The following is a 24,164-nucleotide window of genomic DNA, read 5'->3' on the forward strand; positions in this document are numbered from 1 at the left end:
GTCTTTGAGTGTGCACAGTCACCGGGAGTGGAAGAGGAGGACCAGAGGCTGATCCTCCCGTCTTTGTGAGTATTGTTGTAAGACTTGGGCAATCATTGAGACGTGTAAGAGGTTTACTACCAGCATTTCTCCATCAGCTGAGTACACTGAACAATACATATAACCCCACAATTAAAGCCATGCATTAGTGAGGGGACAACGGCACACAATAGCATTAGCTTCTTTTGGCCTCAATCCAGTCTCTCCTCATATAGGTGAAAGGTTATCGTTGTAAACACAGAGAGTAGTGGATGGGGGTTAAATGGAGTTTTGTAATCCCTAGTACACATGTTGGTTGTTCTATTTTTACATTACAAAAGCTCAAATAGTTGTATATTATTGTATAATTCTATTGTTCTCTTACAGCACAGTTAATAGGCTAGTGGACAAATTACATAATAGATTTGAAGGTACTTAATACGTCAAGCAATCAGCAACTCCAAAACATTAAGCGTCACACTGAGATGGTTTTAAGAATAAAGAAAAACACAGACATGGTGAAATAATATGTTCAGCTTTAGACAAAGGTAAGTAGCCAGTATTGGAACATGTATTTCGCTGTGAACAACTTGGATCGGAGATCATAAGAACAATAAAATGTTAACTACAGCTGTCGACTCTCTTACAAACTGGCATTTATCATTTAGAGAGCCTGGTCTATAGTCATTACGGTAAAATTATTTTCAGCACTATGGCTATTTAAGCCCCTTAATACTTTTTCTCTGGCAAACTCGCAAATTACATTTTAATGTATCATATTCAGAGACTATTGACCGAATCACATAGCAATTGTAATGACTCATAGGGACTCATGGCATCAGGAAAGTAATAAGAATTAATCAAATGAATTATACAACTTTATAGGAGAAAAAAGAGAGCTGGAAATAAGCTTTAAGTACTTAACTACAAGAATAAACTGCCCTTTAAATAAAAAATGTTAATCTTGGTGCCCCAGATCTCCCTGCCACATCATGTAACAGTGTCACATGCAGAGACTTAGGGCCCATTCTTTAGCAAGCAGAGGTGTTAAGTGGATAACAGACGTGGGTGTACTGGTCCAGCGAGAATATGATGAATAGGAGATTGAGTTTTATCACAGAGACCTGAAAAGACTCAGAACCAGCAGCTACAAAGCTCGGCTGAAACCTATTAAAGTTATATGATTCAGACTCCTACACGAGAGATGCAAACTCTGTTTCTGCATTCACTCTGGCCCTACATACACTCTTTTTCTGCCTGAAGTCTGTGGTTTCTTTCACAATTACTTTCATCACTATTGTTGTCTGACTTGCTCCTGGACAAAAAAGAAGAGGAGGAAGAAGATGAAGAAAAACCTGCCTGCATGGAAGAGAAAGGTGGCAGGATACTAATCTTACCTGCACTTGTCTTTCCCACCACTTCGAAATCTTCCAGTGCTCATTTTCTCCCCTGTAGGAACACAAACACACACATGCCTAAACCAAAAAACTATAAACAAAAAGGAAACACACATACCAAGCACAACCAGACTGGAGCCCGATAAAGCAAAGACAAACCTGACAGGGATGCCTGAAAGTCATTTCTGAAATGGCTTTGTAATCATGTCTAATCACGGTTAGCTTCATCCATGTTAAAGTGACAGTACCCTGAAGGTCATATGTAAAAACAGAAACAGTTACATGAGAGACATTTTTTTAACAACAGATTTTGTAAAAGGCAGGCAAAGGGTTCCTGGTGTATAAAAGTGGTTAGATTCTTATAGACTTTATGGTCATGTATTGGTCACAGTGATGAGCCAAGAAAACTATAGGCTACACTATGATATGAACAATGTTGAATAGAGCCCAAATATTCATTGAAGTAGAGAAGCAACATTCTGAGGCCTTTGCACCATACAGACTCTTTGACAGACTATTATTTCTAGGCACAGTGCCAGAGGCCATTTGACATAGGTCTCCATGCATTTACTTATTTAGCCAAGATGCATCAAGCTTCAAACACATGGTTAAATAATGTCTGCAAACTAAACCTATGACACACTATGATGTGTTGTGAAATAGCTTGTTTAGGCTATGTCAAAGCATTACCACAACACAATACAATGAATTTGAGCCCAATTTTGCTGGCTTGCAAGATCCTAACAGTCCAACTAAAATTTCAATTTTGTCTCCATAAAAGAAACAAACAAAAGTTGTATCTCTAAATTACATTTGCGGTTGAAAGGCGACGGTGGCAGAACTGCAGCAATACATCCATGGTGGCCTCGGCTAACGAAGAGAAGAGGCTTGTTGCGAGATCTCGCGAGAGTTGAAGTGAACAGCGCGCAAATCTACGATGCAGGCATAGCTACCGGAAATGAATTGAAGTGCGCAGTTTGCTCTCCCGTGTTTCAGCGTTAGCATGAATGAGCTGTGTACGTTTCTGCTTTCCCAGAAAAATGTAAGTCTGAAAGTCAACTCACCTTCTCCACTATCACCTGAAGTAAATCCGTGGCTTTAAATGCTGCACTGTTTAGTAGCCAACCAGTTGCAGATTTTGTCTTGTTTGTGTTATTCTAAACAAGTAGACTAGCATACGATTGGTTTATAGGGCTAAAAACACTTGGGCTGACAGGCCAAATAGATATGAGGGTAAGATAGTAAACAGATCCACTGTTTAAAACGCTGTATTTAAGTTTTAAGCTAAAACTTCAAACACATTGAACCTTAGTGCTAAATTGTTCCCTAGAAAACCTATCCTATGGGGGACCAATTAGTAGGGGATACTGTACCTGAACCTGTTCCCTAAATGTGACTTTGTCAATGTGAACTGTCAACACAATTTCACTAACACAAGTAAACATACATTCAGCTACACAAAAACTAAAAGGCTTGATTTGTTGTTATATTACCACACTAGCAATAACAGTTAAGAAAGTATTCCTATTGGACTTTCCCAAAAAGTACTTTCCTGTGTGGTATGGTTTTGAGAATAATTCAGAGGTCCAGCCAGAAAGACTGAAATTTGCTGCAGAAATGATGTGATAATAAATTATATCTAGCAAGACATATCTGCACCTTTTGTATGAAATAATTTAGTCTGTGGGTCAAGAAGAACATTTCTCTAATAATAATAGTCCATCTCTTATGAGACAGATTTTCCAATGAAAAAAACCACACTGTCATTTATTAAACATCTTACCTTTTTCTGTGTGTTTTTCCTGTGGCGTCCGGAAAAAGCTGCAGACCCCCTGCGCACAGATGACAAAGGTCTCCAAAGGGGAGTCGAGAGACTGGATCTGTTTTCCCACTGTGAGTCCCGTTGTCTGTTTCTTCTCTTTTTGGTGACTGAACTTTGTTCTCAGCTGTTCTCGGCGCAAGGTCCCACACACAACCTGCTCTGGACTTTAAGCGTAACATCGGATCAAGCTATTATCCCAGGTTGGCTAACAGTCCTGGGAGAAAGTATTATCTTATTCATGAATGGACATGTCTGTTTATTGAATGTCAGCATGACGCATGCTATTTGTTGCGTTAAAGCCCTCTTTGTATGTTCATAAATAATCCCTCACTTTCTTAATGGTATGGAATGTGTAAGGTGCTCTGCTTTACTCTGCTCCATATGTTACAATGCATCTATAATTGGACAATGCCATTGTAGAGAATAACCTCTCTGGTGCACTGAAGTGTCAATGGTAATTGCATATTATTGAATCAAAAGTTCATATTTAACAATATGGCACGGTATGTTAAATGGGCTTTAAAAGTTTCTCCATGTGAAGCTAAACCAGCTGCTACCTCTGTATTCAGTCAATCTTCTCATCAAGCAGGAAAGCAAATATGCTTATTTCCCAAATTATTACACTGATGTGTACTCCTCTGTGTAACGTAACATTATAAATGACTTACTGCTTTCAGACACATTAGCTTTTCATTGACATTTTCCCACATTTTGGCAAATTTGCCTTTTGCCATAATCCCTATAGTCTTAGGGGTAGGTTATACCTTTAATTGTCAGTGCAAGCTGTTTTGAGATCGGCTGGGCAGACGTGATCTCTGCACGGCGCACTGTATTTCTGGGCTTTCCCTCATCAAACTCATGAAATACAAAATCCAACAACTTCAAAACGCTCTCATGGACAAGTTGTGACCTGCACATTCATCATGCTATGAAACAATAATGGAACTACATTATGAGACGGAATTGTTTTCGTGTTTTCGAGGTAAATACGTAACTGGAACTACATTCCCAACACGGCTGCTCGGCAGAGTGACAAAGTGAGTCAAAAGTGAAAATAGTTCTGAGTATTTGCTTCATGTGTCGACAGTGTCGTAATGTAACATAATTAGACATTATTATTTCACAACTTGTCCACGAGAACATTTTGGAGTTGTTGGATTGTGTATTTATTTAGTTTGATGAGAGAAACATAGAAATACCATGAGCCTCCGTTGCGATAGCTGAGTAGCTCACATCTCTGCCCTGCCAATCTCAAAACAGCTCGCACCGACAATTAAAGGTAATGAACCTACTCCTAAAACTACAGGGATTACGGCGAATTTGCCAAAATGTTGAAATATCCCTTTAATGACTTTGTCACATTATACGTGTGGGGGCTGAATTTAATATTAACCTTCATTGTGTCTCACATGGCTCTTTTTATTATGAAATACATACATCAAGTCAGAAAATGTCAAATTTTGAAATGGTTAAAACAGTAATATAACAATTCAACAAGGAAAGGTTAACTTAAAATGAACAAAATGTATAGTGGTGTTAACTTAATGAGAAAAGATAAGTTGTGTGCATGATTTTTTAGACAGTTAGAACAGTCCTTCAGTGTTATGTTCTGTCAGTTGGTAGCTTGTTATCAAAATAATCAAAGTTAGTGTGCTGTCCTTCGTGGCATATTAATAAAAAATACTTTTTTCAAAGGAACACACTTACACTACCTGTTTTTGAGTCCTACATGTTTAGTTAATCAGAGCATCTTTAAAGTTCAGTCAGAATTGTTTCTACTCATGAGATGTATTGGCTTCATTGTTCATAATGATTTCCTGTCAGACACCCACAAACTGTGTAGAGTCCTAGAGTCTCATCAACATCTCACAAAATGTGAAGCCGCTCTGTTCTGGCTCCTCTTCTGCCTCATAATCAGGATTTAAAGTAATCTTTGCCATCCAAAGCCTGATTAATTTTACCCTGCCTACAGTGCTTGTGTATGAGGGAGTTTGTCGGCTGCTGGCTGCTGCCTGCTGCAGTCTCTGGTTTGATTCTGCTACAGGGGGCGCCAATGACAAATATTCAAATTCTAAGTGGTTGTGACATTGCTAATCCTTTTTTATTTGGATCTATATAGAGAGAGATATATCAATATAATGTAACCTATAATTTTGTCAATCAATCCTTGCTCTATCCAATATATATTTAAACACTTTAGTGAATGTATATCAGTGAAACCTTTTTAAATCTCCCTTTATGAATGAATTATTTGCTTGTTTACTAAGTCAAGTCCCTACAACAGTTTACCTATAGTATAGATAAACTGTCTATACCAAACTACAGCATGAAATGGAAATATTAACAGTCATAGTGCAATGCAGTGCAGTAATATTGAAAGTCCATATCTGTCGAAGCCTTTTCTATTGCAGTGACATTTTTTGTCCAAATAAGTCAACACAAAAACTGGAAATCTAAAACTACCTGTTGCCATGCCAGAAATGTATAGTCAACTCTTCCTGTTTTCCCCAAATCTACCAATGAATGTATTTTTAATTTACCATTCTGATGTAGTGTCAGAGCTTCTCAAAGCTTTTCTAGAAACATGATTATGAGTTAGATATGGACACCTAAAAAAGAAAAAAAAACTGCAAAAATATCTCGCTGCATGTTAATTAAGTGAGGAGATCACTGCTCTCATGTGTAACAGTCTTAAAAATAATTTAAGATCAAAACGTATGTACAGTTGGTTTGCTTCTTTTTATTCATTTCTTTACGTCTCCAATGTACAGTAGTGTTATTGGAAGATAAGATGACAAAAAGGCACAAATTCACAATAAAAGAAAGAAAAACAGGAGACAAGTTAACAGGAGTGAGAGAGAAAGAGAGTAAGAGAGAGAGAGAGAGAGAGATTTAACGATTTAAAAACAGTTTGGGACTGTGGAATCATTTGGTTTCATACTCTGATTATAAATGGAGGAATCTAACAACAGATATCTATGAGATTGTCTCTGTTAAACCATATTCTCTCACAAGTTTGTATGGTGTCTTCAGGCTCTTAAAATGGGTCTACTGTCAGTGTCTGTTTTCAAACAAGCTTTTTTTTTCTTTTTTTTTCCCCTGTGTAGCTGCAAACTCCAACCCTCCAGCACCCGGTGGAAATGTAGAATCGTTTCCCCTCGACCACGCGTCATCGGCAACCACAAGAGGGCAAAATCTAACTCCACTGAGGGCCGACACCATCAACTAATTATGTGGATCAATGAGGTGACCCAAGCTGCCGTTGTATGTTCCTTTTCAGAGAGAGGCGAGTGTAGTTCAGAGACTGACAACAGAGGTACAACAACATTCAGAACAAAAATATATATTTATACACTGTCCTGCCAATGAGACGTGGTCCCTGTGAGGGAATAACGTGAGAAGGAGAGGAAGTATAGTGAGCAGGATTTTTCCTTTACTTTATTTTATTTTTTCCCCCTCCCAACCAGAAACACAAACCATGCGGCAGCTCAGCTCTCCGTCGCTTTGCCGAAGCATCCTAAAACCTGCAGCAAAATCTTCACTAATAATATGTAAGAATTGCGTTTAGTGTGTCTATACCTGACAATACTCCTCAAAATGTCTTATCAGCACTATATTTTCAGCAACTATAATTCTAGATATCCTCATAATACCTCTGTGAGAGCAACTCAGTCACTGTGGTCTGTGTAATGCTGAAGATTTAGCAATGGAGTAAGAGGATCAAGTGTCAAGAGGGTGTGCTGTAGGTCTGGCAGGACAGTCTGGTCTTATATATATGTGTTCATCTACATTAATTTATTTACTATTTACAAAGTCGATACATACAGTACATCCACCAATCTTCAGTTGGTAGCCCCATCACAGACAGTGAGTGAGATGCTTGATGGACACAGAGGGAGGTTAGGGGGGTGGTGGTGGTGGTGGTGGGGGGTGGGGGTGGGGGGTTGGCGGTTGGCCATCCAGGGCCAGTGTGTTTTCTCTAAAGAGGAGGCAACGGAAAGTGCTCGAAAAGAAAAGACGGGTTCAGAGACTCAGTCTGACAGATTTGCAAAGACACGACCAAGGCGTCACAAGATGAGAGGAATTTCAATATTGCAGAGTTTCACGAAGGCAAGGCTGAGCTGTTATGCTTGAATACTTGCCAGTAACTCCCACAGCAGTTTTTGATGCCTTTTTTTTTTAAAAACAAATGTTACTTTGGATTTTTTGGCCTCATGCGCTTCAGCTTCAACACACGACATAAATGCAGAGGATAGGGACTGCACAAATATTATCTCATCAAATGATGCACTCCATTAAATCTTTGTTTCGACGTGAAACAAACCAAAAAGACTGAGTCTAAGCAGACTTGTTATGCGAAAGTCTGGGCAAATTGAAATAATGCGCTAAAACAGACCAGATTAATACAAATAATAGGAAATCTGCTCGAATACATAATCCAACCGGCCCTGGAAGAGATAATGTCACTGCATCCTCAACAATTCTTTGAGCAACTAAGGTGGTCAATAATGACAAATAAGTAATTAAATAAATATATAAAGTCACTAATAGAATATCCTTTTTGTGTAATGTAGTGTTTCCTCATTTAGATTCTTCCTCAGACTGACCAATTTTTTTTTTTTAAGTTGAACTATATATTTATTTATAACAAAATAAAACTGCTTAAATATTAGGCTAATATATACTTTTTATTACAAAGTTTTTGTTAAATACTTGCCAATGGAAAGCCCTTCAGTGGAACTGATAATAATACTGTTAAACACTGCCTCAGATTCCACACAAGTGTATATGATTATACTTACATTGTGTACATGAGTTGTTACACTTTTGAAATCAAAAGTAATAAATTATTTTCAATTTCATGATGAATCCAATACAAATCATCAGATTTAACATGAACTAATATTAAGTCATTCATGCAAAACGTGTGCTGGGAATAAAACTAGTCAAACTCTGTACTTTAAGTGCTTATAATCATCCAGTTGTTCAGTGACTGACCTGTGTCAGTATTATAAGAGTGGCCTATTGATGGTATCTGTTGCTTGCTCTTTAAAGTTTCCACACTGTTAGAACATGTGGAGGATGTGAAGTATACAACGGATGGGAAAGAGGAAAATAAAGTTAACTGAGGATGAAGGAGGCCAAACACACATCAGTAGGAGAAGGAGGGATCGTGTCTGTTGTTGTTATTACTCCTCTAGCTCTATTTGGTCCTCCCCTCCCCTCTTGACCCAGCCAGCATCAGATCTCTTTAAAGACACGCTACTGTACATCACTCATGCATATACTGAAAAACCACACTGTTACAAAGAACAGGCTTCAGATTCCAGCAGGAGGAAACCCCACTTTGTCCAAAGACAGACACAATAAAACCATTATTAATAAATAATAAACTAACAACTTAACCATCCTTGACTTTCAGCTTGGACTCTGCTTCACTAAAACTGCCGTCACAGTAGGAACAAACTGTAGACTAAGATACATTTTCAATGATGGAGGAGAGACCAACGTGTCATGGTAGTTATTGCTATCGCTGGATAATACCATTTATCCACTGAAAGAATGACAGAATGAGTGACGGGGCAAAAATTAATGTAGACCCCATTCAGTTTTATTTTGAAAGAGCAATTTATCTATCCACTGCGAGTGGGCGGGGCTTTAGATCCTTGATGGCTGTTGATGTATAAATCACTGTCATTATAAGGTGTTTTGTCTGTACACAAAGACTGTCAGACAAGAGAAAAGAGACTGCCCACACTCCCGTATGGCTATTCCAGGTGTCTACTGTGCATTTTCGGTTTTTATTTTCTATCTTTGTAGACTATCTTCATCTCTGCGTATGTGTGTGTGTGCGTTACTGTATAGTTGTATAGAGAGCTGGTCTTCAATCACTGCACTTTGAAGCAGTCTGTTTGAACAGCCTGATGAAACTGAGGAGCTATAAATGATTTGATGAAGGAAAACAGAAAAGTATGGCTTGAGATACCACACACACACACACACACACACACACACAAACACACACGTACACGCACAAACAGAAGCGTGCACACACAAACTCACCGAGCAGCAGAAAAAGCAAATGAATGCCTCAACAATACTTGAGGTGATAGAGGGAGAAGAATCCTGTCTGATCGGTCAGGAGAATAGTAGAGACAACATAACACTCGTAGCACAATCCTGACCTCGCAGCTGCGATTTGTAGATTTGCAAATTGTTTTGAACAACAAAAGGAAAACACTGCATAAAGTATGACACAAATGGAGAGAGTGGGATACAAATCCCCCAAAAAAGAAAAGAAAAGAAATTATAATAAAAACACAGGATCAAAACGCAACACTGAGCAGATACAGCTTGGTCTGGAAAAATAAACATCCACAGACAAACTTACGGACAAAGTCATTTTAAAAACCCTGTTTATATATATTTATATTTATATTTATATATATATATATATATTTCAGTACAATTATTCAGCTCCCCAATATACTCTATACTGTATATATACACATTGGGATTTCTTAAATAGAAATAAATCCTAAATTACAGAGATAAATGACACTATTCTCTGTAGTTTAGAACGGTTTAGAGACTGAGAGAGAGAAAGAGAGGACTGACTGACAAGATCTATAGAATTGCTACTGGAGGCCTCAGAGCAGTTAATAAGACGGGGACACTGGATGGAAAAAACAAATGCAGACGGATGGGACTCAAGGGAGGTGGGATGGGGTGGAGGAGATCAGCTGGAAAACTGGGAGTTTACTGGGTCCAGGTCCCTGAAATCCAGATTCAGATTGTACCAGGGTGGGGAAGGAGGAGGACTTCGGACCGGCCGGTCAGGTGTCGTATCAGTTGGAACAGAAGGAGGATGTGAATCCGCTGGTGTCTGGGTATTCTGGTCTGAAAGAGACCGACAGAGGCACAAGTCCAGTGAGTTTATTCACTGCCGGCATACTTTTCTAAAACGCACTTAGATTTAGACCCAGAGTGTTGACATCTCTTAAAGCGACAGTAATCAATACCGTTACATATACAACAGATCAAATGATTGTTCATGTTAGAGGTGTTGCTTGTAATTACTGTGCAGTCACTTCTACAGAGCTTTTTCAGCATCTTTAGGCTCATTGTTTTGGTTGTTACTTTACTGTTGTGTTTCTCATCAACCCTGTTCTTAGCTGCAGCAGCTCTAAAGATCAAGTGTAACTCTCCTGCCAAACGCTGAGCAGTTGACAGATAATGACTGTATGATGAAGCGTTTAGCAGCTAAAGAGGCATTTATTCCTCTCAGCGCTGGGTGAAAACTAGAACTGAGAGTGAAAACTGGATGTATGAACATCATCTGCCTGATGTTTGGATTTGGTTTTAACAAACACTGGAACCAAGATATGTGCAAATTACAGATGAACAGACAAATTACAGATGAACAATGATGGCAAACATCTTTCACATTCTTGTTGATTATTGACCACACAGTTTATGATATTGACATTTTTGTGATGAGCGAAAATTGATCATATCAGTTATGATTAAAAAATGACAGCAATTTCAGTTGTTGACTATTAATTAAAGGGACTACGAGGACTTTCGGAAAGCTAAGTGTTTTCACACTACATATCCCATGAGCCTCCGCGTGCACTGTGAAATTGTTGGAGTGGCGCAAGACGGACGAAAGCGAAAACATTTGCCAAGAATGTTTTCATTAATCAAGAACGAAAGTCGGAGGTTCGAAGATGATCAGATACCGTCGTAGTTCCGACCATCAACGATGCCAACTAGTGATCCGGCGGCGTTATTCCCATGACCCTAGGGCAGCGTCCGGGAAACCGAAACTAGGAAATGCTGGGCGAGTTGACCACTAAATAATAATATCAACATAACTATAAAGACAAAATGATATATTTATCGAAAATGGACCCATTAACAAGTGCGGGTAACGTAGATTCATCCACATTAATATGAGACTCTTTTATCTAATCTTTAAAATAATTATCGAGTAAAAGTACCAAAAAATGAGGTCCAGGCTTCTCCAATGTGAGAAAATCATAAAAAATGTACTGTACAGTTTTTGTTCTAACTATATATACTGAATATCTATTAAATCGATAGATATTCAAGAGTCTGCCCACACACAGACAAATGAATAAGGTTCAATGCTGTGACGCACAAAACACTCACCTGATGAACAGCAGCATTCACGGTCTGACACAACCTCAGTCCTCTAGAGCCACCATCCCTTTCACTGGGTCCTTGACTCTCATCTGACACACACAAGACAATATATAGACGTGAGTGGACGTGGCTTTAGTTTTTCTAATGTCTCGATACGTTTTTATTAGAAGAAATCATCTTCAGTCTTTACTCCCTAGTTTATTTTTGCATACTTCGTCTAGCTCCTTGCGTGTCTCCTCCTCCATGCGACGAATGTCTTCCATGTTCAATTCAATCCACTTGTCGATCCAGCAGAACAGCTGACGATGGAAATTGGTGAACAAACGCTTTTCTTGCTGTGGGGAAAAACAAAGGGAAGATAAAGTCCAACTGGTTTGGAGGTATGGGATTTTTAGTGCAAAATGAAACAGTTTGATTATCAGTTATTTTTTAATTCCCTTCTGCTTTAACCGTACCTAAAGGCTGGCACAGTACATACATATGCATCGCATGATAGTGAGTGATACTTGTCTACTGTTAATTCAAGCAGACAGGATGTGGGACAATATACAGGATGCATGCACTTAAAGGGACAACAAGGAGTTTTGGAAAGTGAAGTGTTTTCATACTACATTTACCATGAGCCTCCGCGCACACAGTGAAATTCTTGAACCGGCGCAAGACGGACGTCTTGCCAAGAATGTTTTCATTCATCAAGAATTGAAGTCAGAGTTGTAGTTCCGACCATAAACGGTGATTCGGCTGCGTTATTCCCATGACCCGCCGGGCAGCGTCAACGAAACCGAAAGTAAGGAAACGCTGGTCGGCTCGCCCAGCATTTCCACCATTAATTAAAATAACAATAGAGACAAAACAATATATTTATCGAAAATGGAGCCATTAACAAGTGTGTAGATTCATCCACATTAATGTGAGACTTTTTTATAACCAAATACAAACTCCTCGTTGTTCCTTTAATACTACTGTCTAGGAAGAGAAATAAGGCAAATATTTGCTATCATGTTCAAGAGTTAATTATTAATTATCCCTGCTCAGTCACTGACCTGTGATTACCATTGTGTCATGATGAACATAAAGTCATAAACTGTGTACCTCAGTGTAAACAAACCTTCTGAATGAAGCTCTCCACTTTATTTTGCAGGCCCCACCACTTGAATTTGACAGTTACCAGTTTGTAGGCACACATGTGTGGGCAGTCTTTCTTGTTAGGAAGCTCCTTCTGCAAGTGCACAAGTGTAAACACTGGGATGTTAGAATTGTTGACAAATGTTAATGGGCTATAAAATATATATAGGCTCAAAATGATCTTTTATATCCATCCATTAGGATCCTTATCTGGAATCAATTACATTAAGTATAGTCGTGCGTGTATTTTAGAAATACTGAGGTCTTGCATAAACCTCTGTTCCCCAGGTTTGACTACAAATTTGTGAAACATTTAAATTAATTTACATTTTCATATCTGGATTCAGGGTTAATTGTCTGTAAATTTAATTTCTCAACACAGCGGCTTACATGCGCTTTAACTGTAACGCTTCCTCCACACTACTGGTGATTTACACTGGTGGAAAAACACTGAAATACAAATGTATTTGTAAGTAGATGTATAACAGTGAAATTTAAATATACAGAGTTAAAACATGAAAAAAACCCTTTGTACTTCAAAGCTCACAAAATATGACAGTTGCTAGGCAACAAGTATTGGTGCAAGTGAACTTTTTCCTTTTCAATTTTTTTTTTTGCAAAATCAATAATTAACAGCAATGTAGTTGGAGTTCTTCTTCATTTCATTTCATTCATGTGTTTGAGTGGCTTTCTGTCTCTGTACCCTCCAGTCTGGTCCTAGAGGACCTCGTCCCGTCTTTGCTGACTTGAACCTGCATGGGTCCTCCTCGGACTTATAGTCCTGGAGAGACACAAGAAAAAACAGAATGAACGACAACGATAAGATGACAAGGAATCCAAGACATCATCTCAATATGGATGTTAGAGTAAATATATTCACCTTCGTGTCCACTTGGGTTCTGTCCGCAATATCAATATAGACTACATCCACCTTTTTCCAGGTCTCTGCATCCAAACCATGTACCTGCAGCAGAACCACAGAGCACAGCTAGAAACAGACAAGTCTCTGCAGGCAGCACACATACAGTACGACAGAGACGAGAACACAAGGCTCAGGGTAAACATGAAAGCCAAGTGAAAACGTGGAAAATTATACTTGATCAATAAATTCCTTTGTAACTAGTAGAGCTATTTTTTGTGTGCTGGTGGTTCATTTAATAATTCTGCTCGTATTCATTTATATATAGGAGCACTATCCAGAAGTACCTCTGGTAGAAACGTAGTAAATAACAGTACATGGAATGAGAAATGAACAAAATCGACTCAAACCAAGTGTGAGAATCACGGGCGCATGACATCTGTCCGACTTCCCATTTCGCCGATCATACATTTCTTTATTTTTGCGTCCATTAGTCCGACCTCCCATTTCTCCAACTTAAGTAACCCTAACCCTAAACCTAAACGTAACACTGTAGAATAACTCAGATTGTCATAAACTATAAACTGCTTTCTTGTCTGTAACAACATCTATTGCATGTCTGTTCCTCAGTCGATGTGAGGGTCTAAGGGCAGAGGATGTTGTTGTGATGCCATGTAAAGCCCTTTGAGACAAACTGTTTGTAAAAACGGGCTATACAAATAAAATTGCCTTGCCTTGCCTTGCCATTAATGGGTAGTCGGAGAAATGAGTGGTCAGACTTTTGGGCAGTCGGACTGACGTAAGTATGCTCCCCGAGAATCACTATGATTTAAAATCAAACATCAGCGGTGTAAAGCACAAGCACTTCTCTGCCAGGTTCCTGGTATAGTGATGCTCACACACACATGCAGTGCAGTGCATACACCTCCTGGGTTAATTAGTCTCTGTAATTACATTTTCTTGGTGTCCCAAGTCAGGTTTGTGCCATGTCTCAATCTTGATCAGGAAGTTATCTTTCATATACTCGTTCTGCAGAGAAAAGAGAAAATACAATTTGTCAACCTGCTACATGCACACACACACACACACACACACACACACACACACACACACACACACACACACACACACACACACGCGCGCGCACACAGTAATGGTGTCTGCCTATCCCTGCTGGTGCTGTGTCACTGAACGAGATCAAATTTCTTTCTCAACTTTCAGGTTAATTTGTTGCCTCCACGGCCATTGAAGTCTGGTGTGGCCTTCGTGTCGACGTAAGAGAGATGAATGAGCGCTAGAGAAATAAAATACTTACAGTGATAACTGCAGAGCCAGATGGAGGAATGCATAAGAGCAAACAGAGAGAAACAAAAAATGCAGTTAGGAAACATGTAGTGAGAAATGTAATAACTTTCACAATGTTGGATAGCGGACAGAGGTCAAGGCGAATAGTTGAACAGTATTTGTTATCAGTGAGTATTGTGTGTGTGTGTGTGTGGGGGGGTGGGTTTAGATTGTGTCTTTGACTATCCTGTGTTTGTGTCACAGATGGCTGTCAGGCAGCTAGTTGTGTGTGCTGTGTGGATGTGTGTGATGATCACAGCCTGGCTCAAGTGATTGCATGGCTCTTCTCACAGTAAATTATTCAACTACTCCTTCAAGGTGACAGAGAGAGAGAGAGAGAGGGAGGGGTGGGGGTATCTATAAATACATGTATATATGTATGTATGTACTGTAGAGAGAGGGGCACCCAATATTAACTACTTACATAAATCAGCATCTCAGTGACCTCTAAGGGAATTTAGTTAATTGCATAAACACTATTTCAGGTGGGTTGAAGTGCAAATTTATGTTTAGCATTATTGTTCACAACAGTTGTGGAAGTCCTGGGTTCTTGGACCCTGTTTGATGTTAACAGTTTTACAGGCAGACCTCAGATACCACGTCTCAGATGTGTGTATTTTCAGTTATCAAGAGGGTGCAATTGCAGCTTCCAGAATAATTTTGAGCCATTGGAAAATAGCTTTGAAAGACTGGGTAAATGTGTTGTGAGTTCCTGTGAATTCTCACTTCATTTTATCATGTATGGATATTTTTTACTTAAAAAAAAAAAACCTTTTACTGCCTACATTATGTCTTGCAGTAGCACACTTGAATGTCAACAATAACTGTTATTTTTAGTGCATCGCTAAAGACATCTGAGTCTTAATTTTGAGTTGCCATAATATGAAAATGATGAAAATAAAATTCCAAACAGCTTCAGATACGTGTCATACAACATCAACATCATAACTGCTTTTAACTGATTTTTTTTTGTGCAGTGCAAGGTGTGTGCGTGTTTTTGTGTGTGAGGGCCACCTGTGCGACAGTAAGGGTATGCGTTCCAGGCTTTCTCATGGATGTTGAGAGCTGAAGCCGGAGCCAACATTCTGACGAACGATGGCACTTTACTGCAGAACAGGGAGGTGAAGAAAATAATTAGAAATATAATGTGCACCGGCTCACAAAATTACATTTTTACTGTGTGCTGTGTGATTATAGGGATAAGGCTTCTTGATGTTTACGTTCTTATGGATCAAAGCTGAGAGTCATGCCCAGATTCTTCCATAACATAAATCACAGCAGACCTTTACCTGACCCCTTAAACTAATCATAACTATGTGCATATTTCCTGTATAATTAACCATCTTTAGACCTTAATATAATCATTTTGATGCAGCAGTACAACATACCTGCTGCTCAGCATTGTCATCCCAACATCATCGTTGTGGTTATTTTAGCGTGCTTTTAGTTAAAAGCAACACTAAGTGCAGCCTGACACAGCAGGCAGCTAGCGTGGCTCAGTGCTAATTAAACTTTGGACAGAGCAAGGTTTACCCCTGCATCCAGACTTTATGCTGAGCTGAGCAGACCTGGCCGCTGGTGATGGCTTTATTATACCTTATACCTTATAAGTTCTACTTATATGGAGTTTTGATATTTAGTATATTGACTATCTATCTAAGTTTAATGAGCAACATTTGGTTTGATTTACTTGAAAATGTCGGTAGCATATCTTGACTTGGAATAGTGGTAACAACCGTAATGTGTAACTTTATTTTTCTATGCAAATACGTACATTTCACTAAAGAAAACTATTGGCTATTCCTTAAAAAATGATTATACACTGGGTGTCAGAAGTAAACGGGGAAGAAGACTTTAAAATAAGGGAATAACACACTGAAGCAGACACATGTACGTATGAATAGAGGCCAATGGATAAATAACTAAAGAAGTCTGAGTGGGTTATCTTTCAGTGAGCGTTTTGCTTGTCTGAAAACTGCTTACCTCTGCAAATGGTAGATTTTGTGTGTGTACTGTCCCTTCTCTCCATCTTTCTCGTAGGGCTCGTTTTTTAGCACCTCCACTCCTTCTCCTCCGCCCGTCTCATTCTTACTGGCCTCAGCCACAGAGTACAGTTGGCCAACCTGGTACTGAGGGGAAAGAAAGAGAAAGTCTGTTTAAAAGGATAAATAATGAGCCGTCTCACTCAAGCCTCCCTTAATTGATACTTGCTACGTGTCATCCTGATGATATGTCAGCTTCCACTGTCTCATTCAGATATGCATTTATTTTTCTCATGTGCGTTATCTCAATCCTGAATGATGGATTACTTTTCCTTCTGATCCCTGATCGCTTCACTTCCAATCCTGATAATCTCTCACACACTCTCTCGTTTGTCCTTCTTTTCCTCTTGTCCCATATACTTTTACCTTGTGCCCAGTTTGTTTCCTCTTTCACATCCTCTGCACTTTCTTCCGCTCTCATCCCTCTCTTCCTCTCATCCCCCATCTTCCTGATCCTGATCCTGAGTGTGCATGTGAGTGTTTAAACATAGGACAATGGTTCCTTTCATTTCTTAATCACCTCTAATCCACCATATAACCTCTGCACAAAGCTGGACCGGAGCACAGACACACGTACAACACAAACACAAACATGGAGCAGGGCAATGTAGTAACACTATTACTCAATTATTTTCACAGATTAGAGATTAGTTATTCTGTATTTTCCATTCTCTGTTAATGGAAAAGATCATTCTTTAAAATCAAACAATGAGAATAATGTATGTTCAACAGCAGTATCCGCCTGTTGTCAACTGGTACACAAAACCAACAACATAGGAGCTAGTGTGGATCTGATATTTTAGTGTTTGATCTGTTTAAAACTTATCTGTCATTGTGTAAAAATGTGGTTATTGATTTTTGTATATTAACTTGACCCTACCCTACAGAATCTATAATGAATATCACTTCATGACCTCAGGAGTGTTTTAAACTGACAAATATGGGAACTGAAGATTCAAAAAACAGATCACATGTGGTTTCTAAAGATGAGCACAGAGTTGCTGGGGATTGTTGCTTCACTAGAGTTCAACCACTGATGTGTTTACAAGACAGTAGGTTATAATTTGCTGTCCGTGCAGTGGTACGACAGGCTAACTGGCTAGCATGCTAACTTCGGTGAAAGACGTACTGTAATACTGACATGAGATTGGAGTTGATGTTGATGAGATCAGCAGTTTTGGTTGAGCGAAGGAATCAAGTGCTAACATTGGCTATGTAGCAGAAGCAACACTTAGAATACCTCCTTTAATCCTAGGTTTACAAGAAGCACAATAAATGTTGCATGAACACAGCATTCACTTCTGATGATGGATTTACCCTTTAGCTACGTCAGACGTTGGGAATGTGTCCAAAGCAAGAATGGAACAGAAAAGTTTGCTCCTTTTAACCTTGACCTTTTGACCTAATGTGTGCATTTAAAAGGTTGCTCCTCTGCATGAATGGCAATAAAAGACAAAACGCACCCAGATGAACTGAACTGTGCCAAACAGGCTTAAATGACCTTCGCATAATGTGGACACTGATGTTTTGGAGAGAAGGAATAAGCGAGGCAGTGACGGTCTCTGGGGTGGAGTCACTTATTGGACGCTGGAGAGTCGGATTTAAAGCGGAGACTGATTCTCTGAAATCAGTCTGCACATTACCTGCACTGCTGCCTACTGTAAATAAATGGGATAGATAGAGGGTGAGGAAAGCCTCCAGGTAACAGTGGTGGACAAATACAATTCATCCTTGCTGTGAGGGGTGACTCCATGTCCAGTTAGCAGAGTGGAAAATCAATTTAGGAAATTCTCTAGGGGTTTGAACAGCAGGGGAAAAAACACTGTTTAAAGGAATCTAAATACAATTGCTGAGCTTTTTGTGAGAATGAAATTGAATAGCGGGCCAAACATAAATGAACTAAATCCAGTCAAATGGACGGATGGATTGAATCATTTCAACCTTAAGGTGTTTGGGGCTGATTGCAAACCTCTATATCTGGTCTTTGGTGGCAAACAGCTGAGGAGTGCTGCTTCAGACATCACAGAGGGAGACAGGGAAGAGGAGGCTCTGGAGGAATGTGACGTGAAGGGCAGAGGGGGAGAGACGGGAGCTGTTACTCAGCTGTCCTCGGGGCTCTGCACATCACATTTTAGTCAAATAATTCTCTTTTAGCATTTTTTTTCCTCCAGCATCTAATCGTGACACAGCACGCCGACTGCACGAGGCACAGTTTTCAGGCCTCTTGCTGGGGAGAAAATCTGCCTCATTATGTGGAGATATGACTAAGATAACTGCAGTTAATGAGAAGAACATCTAAAGCCTCCATATGCCAAAGGAAAAGCCAGCGGAAGAAATCTCTAAGATGTGCTGCTCTGCCCACGGCCTCGTGGTTTTCAGGTAGAATGAAAATGAAAATCCGCAACACCAGAGGATGTTTTCAACTGAGATTTGCCAAATATTACCATTGACATTCAGTGTATTTCCCTTTATGTATAGAAGATATGCCATTATAATCTACACAAACAGGTTATCCCGTCCTCGAGCACTTACTGGTGTTTTACACTCATACTTGAAAATGTTTAGTGTGCGTAAGAGCAGATTAAGTGTGTCAAATATTTATCTTGTGATAAGTAAACGGCATGAGTGAAATGTCTGCTCCAAAAGTAGATTACACTCCTGTAGGTGCAAATAATCCATAAACATAAACCAGAGGACGAGTGGGGTGCACACGATGTCATGGAAGTAGTTTCAGGTGACTCATTTGCAATGCAAGCCTGAATAGAACAGCAAACTGCAATGGAAATGAGGGTAACAGGGGGCAGAGGGAGGACGGGGATGTTGAAAGACAGGGCTGACTGTGTTGATTCAACAGTCTGATTGTAACCTTCTTAAACATGAGGGGCGCTCATCACAGCAGTGAAATATCAAGAAAACAAAGTGAACGCAGCTGCGTTTTTTTTTTTTCTTCCTGTGCAATGTTTGTGTGATATCTCACTCCAAGAAACAACACATATAATAGTCCAAACGGGATCCAAAAAAAGAACAGCTTTAGTGATGGCAGGCACTTGTGCTTTCACTTCCTCAAATAATGTGAACCAAGGAATCAGATAACAAAAGTTGAGCCTGAAGCCATCTTGGCGAACATGTCACACACACAACATGTGCACACACAAACACACACAATCTCACACACTGAAATATACTCAATTGAAACTTACCTCTTCAACAGAGATAGGAAGGATCACTCGACTGGAAGAGAAGAAAAAAGCAAGTTACTCCAATAAATCAGAAAGCAACAATCAGACTAAAACTTGAATTCGGCTGATTTTAATTTAAATCTTATCAGGTTATGCTTTGAAGCTCAAAGTTAATCGATCAAGCTACATTTTCCTGATGTTGGTGATGTTAAACAACAGCTAGACCAACAGTAATTCATACCAAACACATTGAAGAATACATAACATCCACATCCAGATGTGGTTTCTTTGCCTTAAGGATCATTATTTTCATCTTTAGAGTATGTTTGTTCTATTTGAGGTTGTACGTACAGCACAGTGACTGACCTAAAAACCCTTAATAACCGTGTAACTGTATTCATTATCAGTGTTAGAAGTGACACTCATCATGCTACAGTTTGGTAATAATGGATTTTTTGCTGTGAACTGGATTAGCCTGGAGAAATCCTGTGAGTGACGCACTGACAACATGAGGCGACATCTTGAACCGTTCAGCTCCACCACAGATCTGGACACTAATTATCTGACGAACATGAAGCTGTTTAAGGAAACTCCACAGCAGATCTGAATCCACACTTCACACACGTGACATGTTTTTTGTTTAAGAGCGACTTCACCTGCAGAGCAAAGAGTAAACCCTTTGTGTCTTTGTGACGTAAATGACAAGGCTACTTTTCTGTCCTTTGGCGTGATACATTTTCCTGATATTATCTTTTTTTATCAACAATAATTATAAAAACAAAAATAAAACATGGATTCCAACATGGACAAAGAAAAACCCCATTATGTTCGAAATTCACTTTGACACTGTGACACTGAGTCATCGGAGAGAACAGATGATCTATTCTTTTCAATTCTAAGGAGAAGATGAGAATATGCCTTAATGGAGCAGGAAACAAGATCATTAAATGCAAATATGAATGAAGATTATTTTTTGTTACCATTAATAAGACTATTAATTTAATAACTATTCATGCTGAGCTTTTCAGACTTAAACTGAGCTCTGTGCTCAATAGCGTTGACAATTTGTTATTCTATAGTTTTCATTCTTGATATTATTTAATTCTTCAAAAGTCTCTATAGTTACAAAAATGTGCTTGAACGTTTGCTCAGGTCAGGTGAACACTGGCACACTTACCTAACCTAAACTGCACCTACATCGTCACAGTCTACTTCTTTCAGATACAAAACTCACCAATGAGAGCATTCATGTACAAATAGCATTTGGTGGATCATGTGCTCATGTTCACACCCACATTAAGTTGCTGTGAAATCAGACTAACCTGTTAATTATCTGATCATCACTCTCTGACTTTTAAGGTAACGAGAAGCAAATCGAAAATGATGTGTTGATTCAACTTTAATATAAGTACTACTGTAGAAATATATTTATAGATATGACAAATAGGAAAGGAAAACAACTTAAATATTTAAAACATTTGTGCACAACTTTATTTTAAGAAATATTAATGGTGACTGAGAGCTCAGGAACAGGTTCATGTTTATGGAAATACAACACTTATTTTATACACACATGCACTGCACATCCAACATTTCTGAGCTCTTCACAGATCTTGGAGTCTTTCCCTTTTTTCCGTACCACATAATGCACATAACCAGTAACACTGTGGTGATTGTTTTGTAATGAATTTGTAAGTAATCAATGTCTGAGTCCCAGCCAGACATTAGATGCTGCAAGGAAGTCAGGAAGGAAGTGAGAAGAAGTACTCTGTGATGTCAGCTGACTAAAATGTTAGCCTATCTAGGCCTATTGTATTATTGCACACCCTTTAACAGCGCCAATATCCCGCAAAGTCTTTCATGTAGGTTAGCATGAGGTAAACAGAGAAAACGTAAAGTCACCTTAAGGCTCTGGCTCTGTGAATCTCCTCGGTCTAAAGGCCTTGCGGGAATATCAGGTGTCTCTCTGTTGCTTCAGAAAACAAGCTCCCCTCTTCTCTGCCCTGCCTCGCTCCTCTTTGCTGCCTTCTCCTCCTCTCAATGTTTTCCCTCTATCTTCCTCTTTCGCTGCCAGTCATTCTCTCCATCATGCCATATATTGCACTGTGTATCGCTGCACACCTGCCAAAGCTCATGAAAGTGCATGAAAAGAAGTGGATCAGCAGTTATTTGGGTCAGTGGTTCAGGTGAGCACCGCTGAGTAAAAAAAAACAAAAAAAAAACCCTGTCTGCACTACAGTAGGACAAGGATCAATTCGCTGTCTCTTGACCCCCATGATGGTATCTTGGTGTGTATGTGTGTGTTGGTGCGCATGTACAAGCCTGTCCGTGTGCCCCTGTGTTGACAGTGTGTAAGTGCATTCAGCATTTAATCGTGACCGATTTAATTAATTTCCAGGCAGACTGCTGAGGCCCAGACTCTCCCTAATCACTTCAGATCTTTAGCCAATGCCATCACTCTAAACCAGAGCTTTTTTTGTGCTGGGCCATTTATTGATTGAATACAAGTGGTGAGAAACCAAGACAATAATCAATGCTGATGAATGTGTAGTTATTTAAGCCAGACTTTGACCAATGCATTTATCAAGATCTGATTGTGTTATTTTTAGGCGGAAATTGCAATTATGTGCAAATTTGCAGTGGCTCTGACCTCACACTACAATGTAAACCACGAAAATACATTCATGAATACATTCAATAATCATCATCATAAATTATAAAGCAGCAGTTGTAATGTGAGTTAAATTAGGCAGACTGAGATGATTATTTCTACAGGTGGGTCAGCAGCTCCTTGAGGCCAAATGAGCCTAGTCTGCACTGACACCAGTAAAGAGCATGCAAATGAGGGAGCCACCATCCTGTGTGGAGTCGACAACCATGTCTAATGTCTGATCAGGCCAAATATCATCCCAGAGTCATCTGCAACACATCGGCCTTTGCCTTATTCTAACCAGCAGCTGGTTGTGTGCAGGCCTCAGTCAGTTATCCCTACAGCACACCGCGGCCTGCTGAAGCACTGTGTTCAAGCAATGTGTCAAAAAAAAAAAAAATCCCCATGTCTCTCCCTTTGGCACGCGAGATCCCACTGTATCTACCTTCGCGTCCCAGTTGTCAGATTCTCAGAAATGCCTGACTGGTGCGTCAAAACCTCGACATTTGCCTCTTTTTTTTCTCCCTTTCTTTCATTCTTTTTTGGCAAAGCTTTACTCGTACCTCCCATACCTGTCCACTCCCACCCCTTCTCCCTACACACCTCGCTATATACCCCCCATTCCTCCAGAGGCAAATGCCGGAATGCTCCATCAGTCGTTTCACCTTCACAGCGAATCAATAACATGGCCACACAGCGGCTTATGTGGATGGACGGTGGCGCGGCGCGGCTTTCCACCAGCCCCTGTCCTCCCTCAGCACCATCTACTCCTATCGAGCATCCGTCATTTTAGCAGCAGAGCGAGGAGAATTACACGATTCTCCACAGTGGAGGAGAAAAAAAAACAAAAAAAAACTCCCGATTTCACTTGCAGGCTTGTGATGCAAAAATTGTGAAGGGCACAGCCATGCCTGCTGATGCAACTAAAGCCACAGCATCATCTGGGTTTATTGAGTCATTTCTTTCGGGTGATGTGGAGCTGTGTGCATGAGAAACGGTGACGGACGCAGAGCCGAAGCAGACAGCGGGATGTCGACATCACCCTGACCGCACTCCTGCAATCTCCCTCTCGGGCGACTGGCCACAATGTCAGCGCTGCGAAACCAGACGGATAGACGCGCACACATTCTCCCCTCTCACTGCCTCACACACATACACACATATACACACACACTCTCTCTTACACATGCACGCACAGCTACTTACAATTCCTTTATGAGCATTTTTTGGCGGTGCGGTGTTTCTCAGAGGGGAGCAGCTCAGAACAGGTCCAGAAACAGGGTCGATCCCTCCCTCCGTTAGTCTTCTTTTCTCCGCTCGCTTCTCTCCCACCTCTCCCCCTCTATGTCATTCTACCTCCACAGTCGCTTATTTTCTTCAAATTCACTTCCTGATCGGGGCCGCGGCGCGGCGTTGCTGTTGCGCGCAGAGCACCGAGGCCTGTGCAGAGCAGACTCTCAGAAAAGGATGGTTCACTGGGAGAGCTGTGAGAGGTCTCTGTTTGTGCTGAGACATGATGACTAAAGGACATGTGCATTGTAAAAATAAATTATTATTAA

At 39.9% G+C, this 24,164-nt stretch overlaps 1 protein-coding gene across 1 annotated transcript; it reads right to left on the bottom strand.

Moving 5' to 3' along the window:
• Positions 1-10,013: 10,013 nt before the first annotated feature.
• Positions 10,014-23,877, bottom strand: pitpnab (phosphatidylinositol transfer protein, alpha b). The gene is made up of 12 exons (XM_083986304.1): positions 23,812-23,877; positions 19,977-20,007; positions 16,718-16,863; positions 15,749-15,840; positions 14,706-14,713; positions 14,345-14,419; positions 13,412-13,495; positions 13,235-13,312; positions 12,515-12,625; positions 11,619-11,741; positions 11,413-11,495; positions 10,014-10,137 (listed from the first exon to the last, which is right to left on the bottom strand). Exons 1-11 carry the CDS (start codon positions 23,826-23,828, stop codon positions 11,448-11,450), a joined length of 813 nt encoding a protein of 270 aa, XP_083842430.1. The 5' UTR covers positions 23,829-23,877; the 3' UTR covers positions 10,014-10,137; positions 11,413-11,447.
• Positions 23,878-24,164: the final 287 nt, after the last annotated feature.

Source organism: Trachurus trachurus, assembly GCF_905171665.1.
Source record: "Trachurus trachurus genome assembly, chromosome: 14".
Classification (NCBI taxonomy): domain Eukaryota; kingdom Metazoa; phylum Chordata; class Actinopteri; order Carangiformes; family Carangidae; genus Trachurus; species Trachurus trachurus.